The sequence below is a fragment of the Eulemur rufifrons genome, chromosome 7 (assembly GCF_041146395.1).
Source record: "Eulemur rufifrons isolate Redbay chromosome 7, OSU_ERuf_1, whole genome shotgun sequence".
NCBI classification, from domain to species: Eukaryota; Metazoa; Chordata; class Mammalia; order Primates; family Lemuridae; genus Eulemur; species Eulemur rufifrons.
The window spans coordinates 277,943,568-277,966,540 of NC_090989.1; the positions used below are offsets into that span (position 1 = coordinate 277,943,568).

General features: G+C 47.3%; 1 protein-coding gene across 3 annotated transcripts in view; it reads left to right on the forward strand.

The window, feature by feature from the left end:
* MVB12B (multivesicular body subunit 12B) overlaps nucleotides 1–22,973 on the forward strand; it is a 155,710-nt gene that overhangs the window by 84,238 nt on the left and 48,499 nt on the right. For all 3 annotated transcript variants that reach the window (XM_069476795.1, XM_069476797.1, XM_069476796.1), the window contains exon 7: nucleotides 1,162–1,256. In XM_069476795.1, the coding sequence (XP_069332896.1) occupies nucleotides 1,162–1,256 (95 nt within the window). The remainder of the gene's footprint in view (nucleotides 1–1,161; nucleotides 1,257–22,973) is intronic.

Below are 22,973 nucleotides of genomic sequence, written 5' to 3' on the forward strand. Positions count from 1 at the left end.
TGCTCAGCAGAGCCCCACTGCCTGGTTCCGCCTGGCTGGCCTGTGGCCCAGGCGTCCACCATGAATGCTCGAGCCCCGGCCAGCAAAACAAATACCTTCACGGCCCCGGTGCTCGCCTTGTCCCCGGGAGGCTCCTGCTGGTTGCAGCTCAGTCCTGGCTCTGTGGGAAGAGCCGCTACCTGGAGAGCCTGTCCTCCCAGGAGTCTTTATGTACAACAGTCATTCTAGAAGGTCATGCGTGTGCTGTGGGAAAAGGCACCGTGTGATTGACAGCTTTCGTTAAGTATAATGCTCCCTCCACCAGTCTCTCCCCTTCTGGAAATGACAAAGTGTGGCCAAAGCTTAGGCTGCTGAGCGATTTCAAGCCAACGCCAAGTCACCCCTCCAGGAGATTTTTTTGTTGTTTTTTTCCCCCAGACTTGTTGGGTTCTAAATATTTTTCCTATTATTTTAATCTTTATTTTCAGTATTCGCTAAAAGCAGCTAATGACCATGCAAAATAGATTGTTTACTTTTGACTGAATACTTATGCTGTGTGTTCCTGGTGAGCTTTAATGACTAATACCTGAGCCATAAAAGACAGCATCGGGTCTATCTGAAAGTGCTTTCTTGAGCACCTACTGTGTGCTCTGCCCGAGAGGGAACACACAGACACTGCAGTTCAGAGCTATGTGCCATTCTGATTTCCAGCACCTTCGTTTACAAAGTGTGTTATGGTGAGCCGTGGCCCTCAGCTTCCCTGCAGGGCAGGTGTGGAAGCCGTTGGATGGAATGGAACAAGCCCAGGCTGGTGTTCAGAGCCTGGGTCTTGCCGTCCCATTGGTGTATTTTGCCCAGTAAACAGAGATCTGGATCAAAATGCCCACCTCCACGGAGCCCCTTGGACATGCCGTAGGCTTGGGAAACCCTTCCTTCGGCTTAGATGTGCTTTCAGTATGGAGAAAAGGTGGCTGCTGATGTCTGGAAGCTTCCAAGTTCCTTGGGAGGACTCAGCCCTGTGGAGCAGTCATGCTGGGGGGCAGCGGGGGGGACACGCTGCCAGGACCGTCCAGTTTCCTGCTCCCCGTGGGTTTCAGCTGTTGATGGCGTCAGGTGCTTTCTGAGTCCTGGGGAATGCTCCTCGCTCTTGTAACCTCCTCCTCTCCTCTGTCTCTTTCCCAGGCACATCTCTCTAACGCTCCCTGCCACCTTCCGAGGCAGGAACAGCGCCCGGACGGACTATGAGTACCAGCACTCCAATTTGTATGCCATATCAGGTACGTGGGGCCCCCGCTGCAGGCCGGCCCGGAGTCTGTGCCCTGGGTGCCGCCTCCTTCCGCACGTTCCGTGTCTTCTGACAGGACCTGTCTGCCTCACCTCTCTTTTTTTCCCTGCACGGGGCCTGTTCCCAGCAGGGACCAGGCCTTCCCTTTCCTTTGTGTCGCCACGGCACTTAGAGAAGGGCCAAATACTCAACATGTTTTGAAACTAATGATGAAAAACAATGTGTGGATTTCACAAGCTTGAAGGGAGGTTTCCAGAGAATACTCAGCACGTTGTTCACCTGCCAGACCCCGGGCAGGTTTCCCCCGGGGACTCGGGGGCAGCACCGAGCTGAGCCCGGTGGGCTCGCCCGCCCGCATCCAGGTCTGTCCTCACCTCTGGTTTCTCACCGCCGGGTTTGCGGCCGGAGGGTGCTCCAGCGGTCGCCCCCTCACACCTCCGCGGTGTGAGTCTGCGGTTTCCGACCTCAGCCTTGGAGTTGGTGGTGCGACCCTGGCGGGAACTTCGTCAGTCCTGGTTTTCCTTTTCACCTCACCCGGGGAGGGGAAGCTTGCGAGCCGTGTCACAGAGTGGAGATTCATTAGGTGCTCGGCAGTGCAGGCGGCTTGCCGAGAGCTGAGGAGACCCACAAACTCACCTCTGATTATTCTGGCCCGCCGGTCGCCAGTCGGGGTGTTTGTGTACGAGGGGGAAGTGGCAAATCGGTGCCACTTACCAGCGCACACCCTTAATGGTGAGTGACATTTTGAACACGGGAACATGGCACTCATTCATGTACCATAATGAATCGGTTATTTAAAAGGTAATCTTTTTTTCTAAAAATTGCAACTACAGGTTACTAAATAGATGAAATAGAACAATGGCATAATTCTTGTCAGTATTAGTTTTTCTCGTTATGATCACCCCCTAATAGGTTTGGAAGTGTAAGCAAAGCCCGCTGTTCCATTTCCGGGCAACACTCCTCCTGGGCAGGGGAGACACGGGGATGTTCTTAGGCCCCGTCCCTGGCTCCACTCCAGGAACCAGGCTCTCAAAGGGGAGAGGGAACGTGTTTGTCTAAGAAAAGCATCTCCAGGGAGGATTTCTTTTGTGCTGCGGCTATTTCAGCAGAGCCGACAAGGAGCATAACAAGTGTGGAAAGATGACCTATTTTGTAGGAAAGCTGAATATTTCCCCAGATGCTTAGTGGCATCGTGGTGCAAAACAGGCCCGTGAAATCCGGCAGAGCGCCCTGTTCAGAATGCGCACGAGGAGCGCACCATCAAAACAGATGACTGTTTTTCCGCAGCTTGCAAATCTTTTTCCAGCCACAGTGTTCGGCTACACCCACCTTACCTGTGTTCTCTGATGGCTTTCCCAGCTGTCGGCGTTTCTGCAGAAAAGAGCCCACAGAGCGAAATCTCCTCTGGTTTGGCAGGAACGTTGCTGTCTGCCTCTGGACGGCTGCTTCCTCGCCCCGCAGCTTTGATGAGGTGTTGTCTGGGTTCATTTCAGCTGTTAGTTTAGCAATACCAAGGTAACAGCCTCAAGACACAGGGGAAGCCATTCAGAAACTTCCTGTTACATTTATGTAAGTGGCAGTCAATTGGATTTTATCTTCCAAACAGAGGTGGTTGAGGCTGCAGCACGGGGCAGCAGGCAGCACGGGCCTCCTCGGCGGCGGCAGGCACCAAATTGTTCTGCCAGGGTCCAGGACCGCTTTGCTGCAGCGCTGCCAGGAATGCCCCGCAGGGCCCGCTGGCTCCATACGGCCTGCAAGCTCAGCACCGGGCAGCGCTGGCGCAGCGGGGAACCTGCCCGCCCACCCCCTGGCAGCCGGCCTGCGAGTCGTTCTGGCTGGGAGGGAGCAGAGACCACCCCCCTCATCCCCACAGGAACAGTATTTGGCACTGAGCAGCTCATCTCAGTTTGGAATTGCAAAGTTAGGGTTTCCAGTGGTTTGTTCCAAAAACAGTTAAGGCAAAGTGTGCCCCAGGCCCTGGCCCTTGCCTGGATCGATGCCTTGATAGCTGGGGTTCTGCTGATAATGAAATGAATCATCAAACTGTTCTGCTTCCGAACCGGCTCTGGCACGTGTCCACTGCAGACTTCAGGAGCTGAGCCTTTGGTGCAAATTCCTGGTGTGCTCTGTGTCTGCCCCAAAGACATTTGATTACTGCTCCGGTCCCTTACTAAGATAAGTAGATTTCAAAACTGTAGTTAGAAATTTGGGGACAAAGCTTGCATTTAATGTGTATGTATGGTTGTTAAAGTATATTTACTTTTAACGTTTTCTCTGTGGCATACCTTTTACTCCATCCCTATTCCTGTCCCTTTTGCTAAGACATTCCACCCCCACCACGCCTGTAGAGAGACACTGCTCAGACTTTTCGGTGACACCAGTGGAGACGATATGTAGCTCTGTCCCCGGCACGCAGAGGTGCTCGTGCAGTGTTTATGGAAGGGTGGAAGAGGGGGAGGGGAGCATTTGGCCTGCGCCTACCTTGCACAGGGGTACCCTCTAAGACCCCCGGGGTAGGGGTCATCCCGACTGGCCCCTTGACCACCTCGAGCGTCTGGGGCCGTCACCTCCCAACCAGCCCATTGCATGTCTGTGGTTCCTCCCTCACTAAGCTGGGCTCTGCCTCCCTGCACTTCCACTTCCATCCGGCAATCGGAGGTGCTGTGCCTTCTGTCAGCCAAAATTTGCCAGCTGTTCTGCACAGCCCAGTCCGTATTTCTCTCCTGCCCACAGAAGTGGGGCGGGCAACTTTCACTGACTCGGCGCTAAAATACTGAGACACTCGTGCCTCTCACTCTGCCACCGTGCACCCTAATCAAAGTGGCCCTGAGGCCAACCTTTGATCCTCACACTTTTTCTTCTCGGAATTTCTGCTAGAAAATACAGATGGGCAAAAAGATTTGCCCACAAGGATGAGCACTGCTGCTTTTTAAAAATAATGCTCCAAAATAGGTGGGAGATGACTGTATCTCGAATGCCCCAAACAAAGGCGAATCCTTAAATTACAAAACATCCATACAATGGCCATTCAAGAAATGATGATTTAAATAAAAAGATGTACATGAATATTGTGAAGTGGGAAAAAGCAGGTGACAGGCCGGGCACAGTGGCTCACGCCTGTAATCCTAGCACTCTGAAGGCCAAGGCAGGTGGATCGTTTGAGCTCAGGAGTTCAAGACGAGCCTGAGCAAGAGTGAGACCCCGTCTCTACTAAAAATAGAAAGAAATTAGCTGGACAACTGAAAATATATAGAAAAAATTAGCCGGGCATGGTGGCACATGCTTGTAGTCCCAGCTACTCGGGAGGCTAAGGCAGGAGGATCACTTGAGCCCAGGAGTTTGAGGTTGCTGTGAGCTAGGCTGATGCCATGGCACTCTAGCCTGGGCAACAGAGCAAGACTCTGTCTCAAAAAAAAAAAAAAAAAAAAAAAAAAACAGGTGCCAAACCAGAATGTGCAGTGTGATCTTATTTTTAAAAAAATCCATCTAAAGGTCTGGAAAGGTCCATGATGAGGAATTTACAGTGGTTTTCCCCAGACTTTCCTCGTCTTTTCTTCTTTTGACTTCTTTGCAATTCCTCACTTTTCCATAACAGTGTGTGTTGCTTTTGTAATAAGAAAAAACACATAGACCCCATGTGAACGTGGCGTGCTCTCGGCGGACGTGCTGGCCTGCAGGGTCGCGCCATTTTCCCCACGTGCTCCGAGCCACCCGACCCATGATACACACTCAACGTTTACTGGAAATTACTTCCAGGCCACAGATCAGTAATTTCCTTATTGTCCCTTTTTGAGAATATGATTTTTTTCCTCGTTATCACGTCCCCTGAAACCGCCTGTTCACTCACGTTGCTCAAAGATCAGCATCTGTAATTTCAACATCACCTTCACGTCCCCCGGCCCTACAGACGTGGGCCCATCGGAAAGCACCTGGCTGCTCGAACTATGTCCTCCCCTTCCTGGCTCTTCAAACCCCCCAGCACCACCTTATTCTGCTCTGTAGGGTTTGAAGATGGTTTTCTTTAAAGAAGGACGTGGGAATACAGTCATGGCCACCTGGTTCGGTCCACTCCATCACCCGTCTGTGTTAGGGTCGGCAAACCGTGGCCTGCAGCCAAATCCCACCCACGGCCCGTTTTTACATGGCCTGTAAGCTACGGATAGTCTTAATATTTTTAAGTAGTTGAAAAAAATAAAAAGAATAATATTTAGGGATCTGTGAAAATTGTATGAACTTCAAATTTCAGTGTTCCTAAATGAAATTTTACCGGAACACAGCCATGCCCATTCCTTTACAGACGGTCTGTAGCTGCTTTCCCGCCACGGGGCAGCATTGAGTGGCTGCAGCCAGCACCGTGTGGCCCACAAACCCTTAATGTCACTCTCTGGCCCTTCACAGAAAACTGCCAACACCTGGTCAGTGTCGCCAGTCCTAAGTCGTGGGTGCTGCTCATTCTGACTGTGCCTTGCTCTAAACATAATTTTTAAAACCACCCTTTTTGCCTATTCTTTCTTTGGTAAGCAGGGCTCATGCTCTGCTGGTTGTAGCTTTCCCTGGCGTTCCCTGGTGCTACTGTGCCCCGTCCCCAGAGCCATGTGCCTTCAGTCGTGTGAACATGCCTTTCAGATCTCACCTCCTGGGTGGGCTCTCTTCAAGGCCATATTGATTTCTCTAGATTCTACCCCAACCCTTGCACCTGAGTTTCGTGATCGGGACTCTCAGTAGCTGTTAGTTTTCTTTTTAAGAATATCTTACCTTTAGGCCAACTAAAATATATATAGAAAAAATTAGCCGGGCATGGTGGCACATGCCTGTAGTCCCAGCTACTCGGGAGGCTGAGGCAGGAGGATCGCTTAAGCCCAGGAGTTTGAGGTTGCTGTGAGCTAGGCTGACGCCACGGCACTCACTCTAGCCTGGGCAACAAAGCGACACTCTGTCTCAAAAAAAAAAAAAAGAATATCTTACCTTTCCTGAAAGTCTTTTATTTTAGTCCCAAATGGTAGCACCCTACCTTTTTTTCTTAGAAGTTTTTTTTATATGTTTAGATGTCTAACCATTCACTCATTTCTATTTCATCTATTCCAGAAGAATTTCAGGTAGCTCCAAAAATACATAGAGCAAAATGAAAATGCAAGTGAAAAAATAAGGGTGAATGAAAAATAGGATAGAAAAGTAGAGTAGCTGTAAGCAGGGGATTCGGATTTGGTTCTGAGTCAGAGGACAGTCTTAAGGATAAAACCAAAACAAGCTAGTTGCTTGGGAAGACCCTCACTACTCTGCTGAGCCCAGAGAGGAGTCCTTCCTCAGAGAGGACTGCTGCCAACGCCCACAGATGCATCGCTTAGACAGCTGAGCAGAACGAGTGAGAAATACCTGCCGTCGACTGCGTGCTTCTGTTTCGGATAGACAGATTTCTGTGCTTCTGCACTTTTCCACATTATGCCCCACGTGAACATTGATCCTACAGATACATATTAAAACTAGTGAATGTCTCAGACAACATTGTGCCTGAGTGAGAGAAACATAAATATTTATAACCTAGGGGAAGAAAGGAGGGCCTGTAAAATGCTGTGAGCAACAGAACAACTGCTTTGCAGGGATTATAACCGTGCGTTCGATGAGAACAGCCGACATGCCCATGCCTTGGCGGGGAGGGGTTAACACATGTTTGAAATGAACCTAAAATGTTTGAAAGTTAAGTGAGTTTAAGAATGTTCTTGTAGTGGGCACCACGTACCTGAGGGAACTGGGGGACGTAGGGGGTGGCAGGAAAGACAGCTCTTCCCCGACCTCCTGCCCAGACCCGCCGCACACACCTGTGCCAGAGGCTTCCTGCAAGGGCAGCGCAGCCAGGAGGAGCCCAGCGGCTTTCCTGCCCCCAGAGTGTCTCCCGTCAGTCTATGGCAGGTGACCACAGGTGTGGGAAACCACACTGCGCTATTCTTTGGTGGTGGTTTTTGTTATAATCTGCTTTATATCTCTAAGTGAAGAATTTTCACCAGAGAAAACTTATTTTTCTCCCTTTTGAAAAAAAATTGACATAGTAGTGTCAAATAATACAATGAAGCAAATACATATTAAAACTGGCATGTCATAAACCCAAAACATCTCAGACAACCCACAAATTCAGGATGAGCCACGATGCAGAAACCCTACGAAGCCTCCCGGTGCCGTGAGCTGCGGGGCCAGGATTTCTTTCCCCTTAGTGCGCGAACAGGAGCCTCGCTAACGTCGTCATCGACCCGTCAGCATCAGGCTGACTACAACAAAAGAGAAAGAGGCACACAGGTGGACCAGAACAGAAGCTGTAACCTGGATCTGTCCTGGCAGCCTGGGGGGTACTGACCACCCTGCCTTTAGCTCTTTTGTTTTTTCCCTTTTCTTCTGGTTTGCTGGGAAAGCCGGCTCGTTGTCCTCCACAGCAATTCCCTTTGAAAAGCCTGCCGCCCCTTAAGATGCCAGACCCCAGGGAGGATGCGAGTGCGGTCACTCCGAGTCCAGTCTCGCCCCAGTGTGGCTGACGGCCCCTGCGCAGGGAGGAAGAGGAGCCTACCTGAAACCCAGAGCCGTGGCTGAGCCGTGTCACTGACAGCAGACTAGGAAAGCACGAAGCAATTAAAAATAATTAATGATTTCTGAATATCAGCCTTCTCCATGCAGTTTTAATCTAGTCCTCATTTAAATTGGAAGATGGACATTTAATTATCAGTATTATGAAATTCATGATTTATATATTTCATCCAATTGGGTAAAAATTTCTGCCGCCAGCCCTTCATCTTACGATGAAAAAAAAAAATGTGTATCTTACAATGTGATCATTTAAAAACTCATCTGTGGCATACCAAACAATTCCAAACATATTTTCCTTTCATTTGTGGTGATTACATTATTTCTATCTCTCAATTAGGAAAAAAATATCTCACCTGGAAAATTGAAAATAAACTCAATACTTTAATGATCATGAAGCATTGCAGGGTTGGAACATGAAGTCTAAAAGACGGAGACAGTAGGGTGCTCGGGAGATGCGGTTCTTTTCTGCGAAGCTGTGCTGAGCACAGCCGCTTGTGTGTAGTGTCTGTGGTCTCACGCTGCAGAATTTGCACCCGTATTCCGTGCGTGCGTGTGCCTGTGGCTGTCCCCTTCCCGTATACGTGGGTGAGCATCAGCCCATGCGTGGGTTGAGGAACGAGCTGCTCTCTCCGGTAGAAGCCCCGGAGTAACGTTCATCAACCTCTGCATTTGCAGGTGTCCCTGCGGCCTTTGTCTTTAGTGGACGTGTTTTTGTGCTTGAGGTGGCATCGTATTTCAGACCGCTGCTTCCCTTTAGCCTCCACTGAGTTTTTTCAGGGCCACCTAGGACTGGTTCACGCACGAGGTGTGGGGGTGAGTGTGTGGGAGGGTGGCCGGGGTCTGAGAGCGGAACATGCGTTTGGCACAGCCACGGATAATAGCAGATGGGGAAAACTCCTGAATGAAGTGAAAAGATGTTTATAATAATGATGTTCAAATCAAGGAAGAAAAGAAGTCATTTTAAAGACATGTACATTTTTTATCATCACCTATAACAGCCATTGCCTCCCTTGTCTGTCCATCTACTCTTGCCACGGCTGACAACAAAATGAAGCATAAAGAAAAATGTAAGAAAAAGAAGAAATGAATGGGAGCGGATGGGGAATTGATCGCGTGGAGTATTTGTATATCCTGATGTAAAAGGTGCGGCTGACAGGTGGCCAGGTTTGCTCTGTACACAGCCATGTGTGTGCTGTCAGGCGCACGCACGCTGCCTTGTTTCGATTGATGAATTGCCTGCTTTCTTGATTAAACCTTCCGTCACTTAAGAAACAAAAAGCCTGTGTTTAGATGGCAGAGTGGGACACGTCAAAAAAATCTGTCTCCTTTACCTTTGTGCAGATGTTGGGCACAGACTGTAACATGTATTATTAAAATGAATGTGGCATTTACTGTGCATTATTCCTTTCCTGGGAGAAAGGACTGTAAATTATATGCTAATAATAAGCTTTAACCCTTTCGAAATGCAAAAGATTTAAGAGTGCAAATATTCATGTAGGCCTGGCTAATTGGATGTGCTTTTATACATCCACCGTGGAAGCTGTGTCACCAAAGTTAATGAACAGCGTGCGCAGGCAAACACGCGGGGCACCTGGGGGACTCTGGTCTCCCAGAGGTTTCTGCTGTGCAAGTGCCTCCTCTAGGATTTCACAGAGAGTCAGACCCTGAAAACCCTGCGCTGGGCTCTGGGTAGTCTTCCTTCAGATTAAGTCCATGGCCGTGTCCACGGTGAGCCCTTTGGAGCTGAGTGTGGAGGGTGGTCCTCTCTTTGCTCTCCTGTGTGGGCTTGGTCCACTTGGTTGTCTTCCTTGACCAGGATTTTCCAGCCTCAGTCCAGTTGCCCAGGTGGCAGACTCATCCCTCCAAAGCACCGCTTGTGCCCTTTTGCTCCTCAGATCACGCCTTCGTGCCCCGCCCCAGCCGGCTCCTGCCTGCCTAGGTCATCTGCCATTTCCCTTCGCTTGTGTCCCACCAGCCTGGGTCGCTCCCTGCGTCCTCCTTGACTTTGTCTCATTCTGCGCACTCGCCCCACCACTCCAACGGCTCAGATTGCGCCTCCTTCTCTTCTGTCTCTGCTCACCCATCTCTGAAGGCCTATTCCCACTGCTTCTTCCACCAAGCTTCTCTGATCCCTTCTGGCCGGGGACGCTCTCTCCCACGCTACTTTGTGTTGGAGCAAGTTCACCTGTGAGCACCTTGAGAGGGCAGAGACTATGTAGAGAGGACAGAGGCTGCCTTCTATGCTTTTTGGACCGAGAAGGATGTATGTAAACAAAGGCAAAGAAAAGAGCAAGACTGTTCACTCCTCCATTCATTCATCAGATACTGAGAGCTGCCAGGCCCTGTGTTCCTGAGGGCAATAGGAAGCCTGTTAAAGAAGATTCAGTGTGTGACTGACCAGGTGTTTGGGGCTGGAAGCATGGGTTGAGAATCTTGGCTCTGACACATACTGTCCATCACCCAAAGCTACTGTGAACAGCTGCCCAGGTTGTACACTGCACAATGTATATAAATGGCACCCCCTAGAGCTTGCAAGGGCCCTGTACTATGCTACCTTGGGCAGTGCTAGTTATTCATACCAGTAAAAGGATACAGTAACTGCCTGCTTCCTTTCCTGGGTTGTCAAGATCCAGGGTACGTAAGAACAATTTTGTAAGCCAGGAAGCAGTGTCACTTCTCTCCATATTCACCTCTCCTGCAGGGCTGCGCTCCAAGTAGGATCCCAAAGCTTTGTTGAGAATTATCACTCAGGACACACCGGCTTGTGCCAGGCGTGGTCTTCATCTGCTTCACCTCGTGCTCCCTTAGATAATTCAGACATATACAGTCACTCTTTTGAGTGCTCAGAGAAACTTTCTCTCTGTCCAGAGACACTTGCAACAAAAGGCTCTCTGGCATGGCTCAGCTCGGCACCCCCTGGAAGCTGAGACATTCTGTCACGCATCGTCACTTAGAAATGGGCTATTTTCTGTGGCAAGCAGCCCGCCAGCCCTGTCTTGGGAAGGTGACAGAATGATGGCTTGGGGGCAGGAAGGAGAGAAGTGCTTGGCAGAGTAAGCCGGAGACTTCTATAAAGTCGACCAGTGTGCCTTTGGTGTTTTGGAGGAAAAGTGCCTGCGGGCTGATTTCTGCTCCAGGCTTTCATTTCTGCCTTTCCTGTGCTGCATGGTAGGAAAAAGCTAAGACTTTTTCCAGTTAAGTCATCATGAAAAATAAAAATATTATTAGGTGACAGATACTTCAGCTCTTAAAAAGGTGGCCACCTTCCCGCTATGCTTTCATTCTCTCTTTGGTTGTTAAGCATGGCAGGGCTTAGGCGGCGTTGGTTTAACAGGCCACATCCGCTTCTTAAACCCGTGGGTGAGGCAGCCAGGGGGTAATGGAGTGAACTCGGGCAGGAGCCAGAAGAGCTGAGCAAGGAGCACCCCGCCTTCCCAGACCTAGCAGCAATTGCAGTCATTTCAACGTCATGGTGGCTCAGCTGGTATTTACTGGAAGTTTCCAGTGCGTCAGGCATGGTCTAGGACCAAGGCAGGGGTGGCAACACCCACTCCCAAGCTGAGGGTATGTGGGTGCCCCAGATGTGGCCAGCAAATGTGCCGTTACTGCCCCCGGACTTCACAGATGCTCCAGCCGAGTACTGTCTTAACTGTGAAGTTCTCGAACACATGAGCACAGGAAAACTCACTCTCTGACACCTTTCTCCCTGTGTATTTATTTTCTTTAGTGTTTCAGCAGAAATATGCCCCATTTCCCCTTGTAATTCACTTCCTGGTGGGCAGCATGATTGCCAGAGAAATGCTGAAAACAAAGGAGACGCACTTGAGCCCAGCTCTTCGCCTGCTCTTAGCACGTCAGAGGCTTGCTCTGGGGCAAGTAAAGGAGCATGGTTTACCAGAAACTCCTGCCTGCGGGCACCTTACACCGAATGAGCCTTTAGTTTCTTTCTCTATCTCTCTCTCTCACAGTAGACTCTCAAAGACACTTAGGGAGCTAAAGTTGTTTTTGCTTTATTAAAATGGATTGAATTAATTAAATTAACTTACTTAATAACACCCAGGCTTTCTCTAGTACCTACCACGTATAAGACTATGTAATACGTACTTTCCATGTGTTTGTCATTTAATCCCAACAGACCCTTACCAAGAAAACCTTTTACAGATGGGAAAAACTGGGGTTTTGAGAGACCGTGATTTGCTAAAAGTTACCTTTAATAAGTGGCAGGGCTGAGGAGGCTTCTTTAGTGCAGGTTGTGTGTGTCCCCTAGTCAGGCCGAAAGTCGGAAGCGGCACACACACCTGGAGTGAATCACGCCAGGACCGACATGGCGTGTTGGGTCTCAGCACTATTTAAAATCTCAGACGACCCCTGGGTGCATCTCTGGGACCTCATTCCGGGGAGGCCGTTGACACTGACGGCCATTCCCAGGTGCAGCGGGCATCAGGGTTGGGGGTGTGGCGCCCGTCAGCTCTTGCTGGGCACAGCAGTGATGAGGGAGCACGTGATCTCCTTCCTTACAGTTGCGTGTGACCTTGGGCAAGGGGCGGAACCTTCCTGTGCCTTTGTCTCCTGACCTGTGAAGTGGGCGTGAGCGGGTTAGAGCCGGTCCCGGGACACGGGAAGTGCTGCGGATGTGGCACCTCGAGTGTAACTGTTCACAGCCCCTCCCTCCCAGCCCCTTCTCAGGTCCCTCCCCGCCCAGGACAGGGGACACTCCATGTTTCTCAAAGAACCTCCCCTGGCAGTAGGTGGGCTGCACTGGCCTTGCTGCTGTAGACCTCTGTCTGGGGGAGTGCTGGGCACTGGGACGTCTCTGGTGGCCTTCTCTTAGCCTGAAGTGACAGTGGGCAGCCCAAGCCCACAGTTTCATTTGCTGGGACAGCACCCCAGGTGTTCCTCTCCCCTACCCTAGCTCTCCTGTGCCATGAGGCCCTGTACCCTGCCCACAGGCAGGGGTCTTGTTTGAACTGTCACCTTCATGCCACCCTGCCTTCCCTACTTGGAAGCTCCACTCTCTAGGTTGGGCCTTCCAAGAGCCAGTCTCTGCTAAAACCGAGCCCAGCGTTACTGAGCCTGTCTAGAGCCTGAGCGCTCCTGCCAGCGCTCCAGAGCGGCCCCCGCCTGTGACCAGTCAGTTCCCAGCCCACCTTCCCCTCCCGCCTGGTTCAGCTCCCTGAGTCCTCCGCCTGCCAAGCTCCCACGCTCAAGGCGTGACAGTGGTGGCAGGGCGTCCAGGCATCCAGGCTGGCGTATTTAAGCTCTTGGCGCTCGCTAAAGAAGAACGCGGGCAGTGGCAGAACTTGGGGAGAAGTGGGACAGCTGCACCAGCTCGGCGATGAGATCGGAATTTATCCTTCAGCCATCACACAATATGAGCGTCAGAACGAATGCATTTAACTGCTGACATTAGGACAAAAGAAATCCCGATCTTTTTTAGAACAATGAAGCCACTTTTCTTGTGTGGACAGAATACCTGCATCCGTCCACTGTCATACGGTTGGTGTTTGTGTCCTGGATACTAAATGGCTTTTTCTCTCTCTTCTTATTAATGTCCAGTGACAGCCCTAAACGCGTTTATGTTTAAAAAAAAAATCTGCAGTCCTCCAGCCTGAGTTTGGATGGAATGTATTTATCACACATCCCAGAGAACGAGGCTCCTCGTTCCTCAGATTTGTCTTACAATTGTCTCTGAGACAATGAATGATGCAGAACTCTCATCCAAGGTTAAGATCCTTTGTTAGAGAGCGGTTTCTCACACCCGACTTGTTTTACGGCATGAACGATCTCATGATCCACTGGCGAAGCAACATCCATAATTCTGAATGAGAGAGTCAAGCTTGCCTCGTTGGCCCCAAGCGTCGCTTCCGGTGACACACTTAGAAGTCCTTAATCGCTTGCTACCTGGAGGCAATAAATGCGCCCGTCTTTATGTCCCATTGCCTGCGTGTTTATCTGAAATATGCCCTGCGCTAGCAAAGCTCCGTGTCACTCCTGCGAGAAGGTCCTTGGCTCGTGAATTACAGGGCCCTCTCACCCCCACTCTGCCAGAGGTGGCTGTGCCTGCCGGAGGCCCACGACGGCGGCTTCTCTGGCTGGTGAGCCTCCCGGCTACTCATGCTGCTGGTAAGACTTTGCCGTCCGCTTGGTTTCCCAGGTCTTAGGAAGGAGATCCGTCTCTGGTTAGAATGTCTCGTTCAGTGCTTGGCTTCTCAGCTGGAGTTTGGGGTTCACTCTGGGAAGGATGATGACATCTCATTCACTGGTGTGTGCCTAATGCCCAGCCCAGGGCCTGGCATACAGGAGGCACTCAATGATCCTTGATGTTCAGTTGGTTCTGGAGAGGAGCTGGGCCTGGGCCCCAGTCCACCCTTTTGTATCCATCCTTTCCAGCCACATGACTTTAAGCAGTTCCCATTACATTACAGTCCATTTTCTCTTTCGTAATTTTGAATTACATTTTCTCTTCTGAATTTTGAGGATTAGAGGTAACGTTCATGGAGTGCTCAGTAAGGAGTGAGCACTCCAGAGATGGGAGCTGCTGTAGCTGTCGTGAATACTGTTACTCCATTGAGTGACACTGTTACTCCATGAAGCACTGGTCTTAGTCACCCCACAGAACGACCCCTTCCCCCACCTAAAAGTGCAGCCAGGGGAAGGGCAACTTGTCCACTCAGGCAGCTGCCAAAAGGGAACACACACCTGGAGGGACTTTGCACAGCCAGGGGACCTTCTGGTGTAATATAATGTAAGGCAAACCCTCCCTCGTGGTTTAGAAATCAGTGATTGCTTGAGATGTTTGCTACTGGGTATAGCGATTTTAAAGGTAACTTCTCAACATTTAGATCAGCCTCAGTTTTCCCTTACCCTTTCCCTTTTCCTTCCTTTCCAACCAACCCAGACCCTTTAGCCAAAAAAAAAAAAAAAAAAAGAAAAAAAGGTCACATGACCCACCACTGAGCACATCACCTTGCAGTCTCCTGTCCCTGAGCTCGCTCACTGCCCAGCCAGTGGCCCCCCAGGCTCTGAGGCCACAAAGGCACACCATGTGTCACAGGCATCCTGTTCACGTCTCTTCTCAGGGTTTGAGAGAGTAGATGAAACAAGTTCCTCAGACGTCCCGCCTCATGGCAGGTCATGCCACTATGAAGCGTGTGGCTATTGATGCTGGGGGGTTGCTCATTTCTTTAGGCTGTGGTTTTGTTGTTTTTTTTTTTTTTAAGATATTGTACCTTTTATTTGGATTTAATGAGGACAGACATTTTAATCAGAGGTTAGTCATTTATTTTTGCAAACTATTGTTTTGATTCATCATTTTTGCAGATAATTAAATGGTTCAGTTGGCACAGTGTGTCTACTTTATTAAAACAGGTAATTTTGGGGAAAAAAAAGAGATGCTATTTTTTGGATCGCTGCACAAGAATTGCTTTTATCTTCATTTTTGAGCATAGTTTCTGGTTGTTTTGCCAGAAGGCTCTCTTGTGTTCGGGCGTTCGGTGTCTTTTCTGGTCCGGAGGGGCTTGCCCTTTCATGATTGGGATGTTAGCCGCTGCGCCCTTTGAAACGGGAGCTGAAGAGTAAATTCTGTGCTGTTACCTTTTAGGAAGACTCTTAGGTTTTAATTGGATTGGGAAAAAGAGCCTACAAGTTATGAACTTTGCAGAGCAGCAGTTCTTATGCTAAAAACAGATTAATTGTAGCCCTCACAGTGGGTGGAGTTTAAAAGTCAATTACTGCTTGTCCTATTATAATTTACACACCTAGGATTTGAAAAAGTCTGTCACTTAGTATAAAAATGAAAAGGTTACGTGTACTAGTTTGAGTATACCTATGACTTTTCATTTGTAAATGCTTTAGCTACTTGTATTTGTATGTATGCAACTTGTAGCTGCAAAGCTATAATATAACTACATCTGCAAGCAAGATTCCTTATGAAGAGTAACCTTTAAGATTTGGTTCTTTAAATCCTTAGTGGCTTAGAATACAGTCCTTTGTCTGGCAGCCCAGTCCACTTGTAGGCACAGTGGCCAGCCCCTGCAGAGCCCAGGGAACACTCCACTCATAGGTCATGGACTAGTAAGGGAATAGCCCTTCAGGGGTCAATTTTTTCAAAACAAATTGCTCACAACATTTGCTTTCTTTGATTTTTCCATGCTTGTGTCCTGAATCAGTTAATTCACTCATTAAAAGGATTTATTTTAGATGGACCAATTAAAACTTTGGAAGCTAATTTTTTGCTGAGCAGTGCAGACCTCTGAAAACACAATTTATAACCTGACTTCTGCCCTTTTCCGCAGAGAGCTGTCTTACAGTACCGTAACCTCCGGTGCTCGGAGAAGTTCAAAATGCTGCTCTTTGTCCTCCGCTTCTGGGGCTAAGCTGCCGTGTGGGTGGGTTTCTCGAGCCTTCCCATTGTTTTAAGGTGAATGGGCAAGGCTGAAAAGTCCAGCCCAGCTCAGGAATGGTGTGCCGTATTTGTTTGCTTGCATAAACCCCATAGTTTAATTTTTTTTAATAGGAAGCTGCTATGTAGTTTGGATATTTAAACAGTTATTAACCGAATGACAATTAACAGATTGCATAGACAGATTTTCTTTTGAAAACCTCTGAAATTGAGTACAGTTTGCAAAACTATCACGGCATAGTAATGACAATGAATTTTGATTTCCCGGAACTGATATTAGACTCCTTATTAAACTATGTGCATCTGCTTTTAATTTACTCCAAATAATTGGAAAATGCAATGAAGCTTTCCAATTAAAGCACGGCTTTATGCTGTTTAATAATACCCCCATAATATTATAGCTTATGAAGTGACAGGTGAGTTGGTGTATGAATAAAACATAAAGGCAGCAATAAGGGACAGAAAACCGGAGACAGTTGTGGGGATTTTAAATGCTGGATGTAATTTGCATATATTAATCTCTTCTTTTCAGCCTTATCAGGCGTTCTTCAGTATTTGAAGTTAAAATAGCGTTGACAGGCGGGAGTACGCTTAGTTTTTTCAAGGATTTATTACTTGTATAATTTCTGATCTTTAATAAGCAGATATGACTGATCCTCATAGTTCTATAGAAATCGGTTAATTGTTCCAGATGGCGTGTACTGATTATGCAAAATTACTTTTCACACCATTTTTTTTGTGATGGAGTTTGGAGTAAAATTAAATTTTTTATAGCCTTCTTATCATGCTGTTTTACAGTGGTTTTTCCACAGAAGTTGAATTTAATCTACTATATTACATTGACCAGCACAGTTATTCTAATGTAGCATTTTGTGATTTGACAAAGAATAATAGAACACATTGCTTATTGTTCACTACTGTGTCCCTAATGAAAAGGAGCTCCTGTGCATAACACATAGCTGTTCTTTATGAAGAATGCCTAATTCATACAGTTAAAAATACAAAATTGTATTATGAAGTAGTTCCTTTTGGGGAGAGAATATCTGGGAAAAGCAAAGGGAAATAGGCTTGTTGCTTCAGATTTTACATGCGAAGGGAGGAGTCGTCTTTAAAGACCAGTGTGTTTAAATTGTGCTACTTTCGTCTTTGAAGGAGGAAAAAAAAAACCTCGATAATCTCATTCTATTAAGAGAGGTGTCACGGGTTGACTTGTCTTGATTTACATAATCCCAGAAGTCTTTCATAATTGAATAGCATTTAGAAAAGGTGGTTACACTTTGGCGTAAAATATTAAAAATAAAGTCTAAAAAGCTTCCATGATAATTCATCTCTAACATCTCTAACATTTTCCAAAGTGCCAGTTTATTGCCAGGCACCTTGTGCCGGGTCAGGTCCAAGTCCAGGCTGTGTGTGCTCCAGGTGACACCGATACAGGCTTATCCTTGTCCGAGTTCTCAGATAACGTTCGCTCTACCAGTTCAGTTGTGGTGGAATGTGAAGCACTCAGCACATTCACCCCAAAAATGGGCCTGAAGGGCTGTTATCTTGATGCAGGAGTTGTTGCAGTTTCTTTTCTTTGGGGGGACCTCCCCCCAAAAGCAGCAGTGAGGTGGGATGGGGGAAAGAGTTTTCTATTGCATCAAAAATCCTGCTTGGATATATTTTCAATATAGTAGATAAATATATGGAAAAGTATTTCTATGTATATAGTCTGAAATTTGATTTGTTTTCAAAAGAGACCACTGTACAGGTGGTCTTAGCAGGATTTTTGTAGACTCAGGATACATATTTCTATTTTAAATGGCGAGGACTCCCATTTACAGAAAGACACAGATCTTTGAGGCCCAGCTACTTGCTCCGAGCTGTCCCTGCGAATCAGCCATCCTGCAGGCCTGGAGAAAGCTTCCTTGTTTGATCAGACTTGAGGAGGATTTGGGTCTGTTTAAAGGGTTCAACTCCTTTGGCCCCATGGGAATCAAACTTTTTTTTTAATATCTTCCCACCAGCAACACTGATTGCTCTTCATACACACTCAGGGGCCCTGGCGTGGAAACAGGCCTTCACTGATGCCTCTGAGGCAGGCTCTGGGGAAACAGAGACAAACAACAGCCCGTCGCAGACCTGGGAGCTGGGAGGGTGTCTGTCTAGGTGCAGGGCGGGAGTCGCCTGTGGAAGTGTGGGGTCCCCACAGGGACCTGAAGCAGAGAGCCAGTGAGAAGCGCAGATGTTCCCTCTGCCGGTGTCATGCAGATTGTCCTGTGTGCATGGCACTGCGTTCTGGTCTTCAGAATATTTTTGGTTAAAATTCTATTTTGCATCTATCTACTCTGGTCTTGAAGGCTGTTGGATCTTAAGGTAATCGATTTGGCTACCAGCAGTACGGGAATGACTGATTTAAACCAAACATAATTTGGTTAAACGTGATTCCCAGTCCCAAGAACGCTCAGTGCACAGCACCGTCTAAATTCTGCGCTGGCTTCACCTCCAGAGTACTTCAAAAACTGGAAACCTCTCACATACCCTCTTTTATAAACTCAAAATGTATTTTTGTGAAAATGAAAATTATATGAAAAAGAGAATGCATAAATCAGACATGATTAAAAATATTTGTTCTAATGCAGTAATAATTTGGTAGTAATGCTTTCATCAGTATAGCTTAAGGCTACATTAAGTGGACAGACTTTATATGGATTCTCTAATTTTAATCTTCAAAATGCTATCTAATGTCTCATTAAGACTTGCATATAATGTATCTTAAGTACAGTCATTAAATATAGTTTAGGGAGATTTATGTTCAGATATTGCTTAAAGATGTTTTAATAGGCCCATTTACTCTGATGATATTAATGAGCTCTTAATACAGACTAAGCTTCTAAAACTAGTGGTAAAGACTCCCAGCCCGAGCACAACAACTTGGGGTGAGTGCCTGCTTTGGACGAACGCCTGAGGGTCAGTGCTGCAGACTCTCCAGGGTCCACTCCAACTCCTTGGTGGAGCCTTGAGTTTCAGAAGGGACCTCCTGTGACTCGGTCTGGCTGCTGACCCCAGAGGACCCCATTCTGCTGCCAGCCTGGGTACAGTCCTTTTTCTCCACCAGACCGTGCACAGGACACGTGCTAACACGGCCAAACCGTACACCTCCAGGGTCATTTGAGAGGCGCTGACAGCCTTGGCGGTGGCACTGGGGCACGTGAGGGGTTAAAGGAGGCTGTGGCTGCACTACCGTGGAAGCATCTGCCAGGTAAGGTGTGCACAGTCTGCCGTCGTTATGCGAAACAGCTTCACTCTGCCATGAGCGAGCTGTAAAAGGTCACATGGGTGTGCTTGCGTCTTTCAGGCATTCGTCGTCGCTGAAATACACGTAATAAAGTCGTCCTGCTAATTCAAAACCAGGAAGAAGAGAAGCCCGACAGGAACCTCAGCGAGCCCCTCGTGCACTTGCACAGTTGTTCCCCAGGCCCCACTTTTCAACGTGCAGCAAAAAATCTCTGTGTTGGTATTTCCCTTCCTCTCAGAGAAATACTGAAAAGCACATTTTTTTTTTTTTTTTTGCTTCATTATTTTAAGGGAGGAAAAAAGAAGAACCTATGAGTTCAGAGACTTTTCTAATTACTAAATTGGTTTGTTATAAAAAGATAATAGCAAATCTCTTCTTTTCATAATTGGACATTTCTTCCCTGTGGGCTGACGCACGCACAGCCCCTGCATGCACAATAAGTTGTGCTTTTGAGAAGCCATAACTAGCTAATAACAGCTACAGTGTCATCAGAGAGTAATGGTGTGCTGATTAGCATAATTAATGACAAATGGTGGTGCGGAATTGGTGGATTGGTTTAGCGGATGATGAATGCGGCAAGGCCTGGGTTGGGGCCTGCCAACTAGGCCACGCTGGCTGTCAGCCCTTCTGTTCTCGCCGACGCAGCCCTCATTAGTCACGATGGGAGGTGCCAGTTTGTATTCTGTTCGGAGCGCAGAAAACTTAATAATCCAAGCAAATGTGTCTTTCCCTTTTTCCTCTGTATTTACTCACAAAAATCTCCTCTCACGCGTTCCCTTTCTGGCCGAACCATTAAGACACAGCTATTTCCGGATCTCTCCGTAATGCTTGAAGGCAAAACAAAAGGAAGCGTAATAGAGAGACACGCATCTCCAAGCTTCCCTTTGGCCGTAGACGATCACTCCTACCCGGAGACTTCTGGTTGGTGAACCCTGTTTATCTGTGTATGGATAAGGGAAAGAGATGAACTCAGTAAGCGATACATTCTGTCCTGAAATAAGACTAGCGCATTTATCTTTGACTTGATTAATCAGACCTAATTTGCATTCGCAAATGAGACTGATAAAAATGGATTTACCTTTTAACCTTTAAAGGGGAAAAAATATTTCTCTGCAAGATTTCTGGGGCTATCGTTCCTTAACCGATAAGAAGCAACTCCTTTATCAATAAAGATGAAAATCCTTAATTTGCATTAGTGAATGAGGCTAATTATTATATAGTTAATTAGCATCTGGAAATGAGGATTATCTTAATTACAAAGTACAATTTCCCTAATAGCTACAAAACTGTAAGTTTGATCCGTGTGGAAATTGGTAACTATTATTATGTAATTAGTGATAACATTAATAGTACAGAATATTTAGACATAATTTGCATATGCAAATGTGATTTACCTGAGCCAAACAAGTGGACCATTAATGATCGGAACATGGTATAGCTGACTGAAAGTTATAGATAGCTGAATGGTACCTGTGCCAAATATCTAAATTACATAGTGGTGGAGTCAACAGGGACCTTTTTTTAATATTCAGGTGGTCAGAGTAGATTTTACTTCAAGAAGACTTAGTAGCTGAGAGTTAAATAATGAAGCTAACCGTTTAGGGAAATAGCTAGCCCCATAATCATCGCCTTGACTTTGATTTCTTGGTGCTTCCCAGTATCCCTTGAATCTTAGATGTACTTTCCCTGCATATTTTAACAATTCTGAATTTTGGGTCTGTTGTACTTTTAAAACAATGATACCCCCAAGTGAGTACAGAGAATTATGAAATTGACGGGGCAGCATACAGTGCTTGGGGGAGAGTCAGACTTTTATGAATTGTAACCACGTGACCCTAGAGGCTCCTCCCATCGGAGCTGGTTCTTTTTCTACATCTTCTCTGGTTTCTGTCTACTTCCTCCCTCGGGTCCCAAAGGTGTGTGCTCATGGTGAGAGGGGGAATGATTTTACAGTAGATATGGATGGCCTTTTAAATTTATTTCATTCCTAACAGCATATCAGTGGATTTCATTGTTCAGAATGAGATTAAAGTAGGTGTATTAATCAGTCTTTGCTGGGTTATGCTACAGTAACAAGCACGCCCCCAAATCGCAGTGGCTTACAATACCACCATCTTGTATGTCACTCTGGCTGCAAGTTGGTGACTGTGGATGGCTGGGACCCTGCTCCATGTGTCCTGTCATTCTGGGACTCAGGCTAGAAGAGCAGCCCCTGTCTGTACCTTGCTGTTCTTATAGTAGAAAGAGAGCAAGAGGCCTGGAAGAAACATCGATGGCTTTAAAAGCTTCTGGCCAGACATGGCAGGCATAAGCCAGCCAACTTCAGTGGGGTGGGGAGATGCATCCTCTTCCCTCAGGAGGCTGTGCCCTGCACATGGCAGTGGGCAGGGATGGTCATACTCTTACAGGAGTAGGAGCACATACTCAGGAATGGTGAAGCCACTCACTAGAGGAAGGCATTTTGAATTTAAAAAGTGAGTTTAAGGCCGGGCATGGAGGCTCATGCCTATAATCCCAGCACTTTGGGAGGCTGAGGCGGGAGGATCCCTTGAGGTAAGGAGTTCCACACCAGCCTCAGCAATATAGCAAGACCCCATCTCTACAAAAAAATTAAAAATTAGCTATGCCTGGTGGCATACACCTGTGTCCCCAGCTACTCGGGAGGTTGAGGCAGGAGGCTCACTTAAGCCCAGGAGTTCAAGGTTACAATGAGCTATAATTGTGCCACTGCATTCCAGCCTGGGCAAAAGAGTGAGACCCTGTCTCTAAAACAAAATAGAAATAAAAAAGTTTTAAATGTTTAAAAATGAGTTTTAGATGTAAATAAAAATAGAAAGTCAACAATTACACTAGAAGAAAAATAGGTGATTCTGGGACATGAGACACTGTTTCCTAGAGTCTGGGAAACATTGGCTGGTAATGTCTGTAGCTTTTCCCCGAGCAGGCTTTTATCTCCAGGCCCTCAGGAGCTTGAGTCCTCCTGGGGCAGTTAGGCAGAGGTGCTCCGGTACGGTGGAAATAGCTCTGCTCTCTGGGGATCAAGGCCTGTTTTGACCACTTCCAATCTTGAGAAGGTCTCTTCCTTTCTCTGGGACTCGGTTTTCCTAGCTACAAACCGAAGTTATTGGACCAAGCGGTCCTCGCTGTTGCCCAAGGACCAGGCACCTTGCAGGGGCTGGACGGAGATGTGCTGAGAAGTTGTGCCTCAGGGCTGGAGGGACTGAAGGCTCCAACTGAGCATGAACCCGCCCGTCATTTCCTGTAAGAACCTAGTAAAAAGTTTGTTACTGGACAGAACAGTTCATTGATGTAGTTTCCTTTTTTAAAAAATCAAAAACAGACACAAATATTTTCTTTTCTGAATTATAAAAGTCACATGTTCATTGTGGAAAAGTTGGAAAATACATGAAAGCATAGGGAAGAAAATAAATATCACTCTTAATCCCATTACCCAAAGAAAC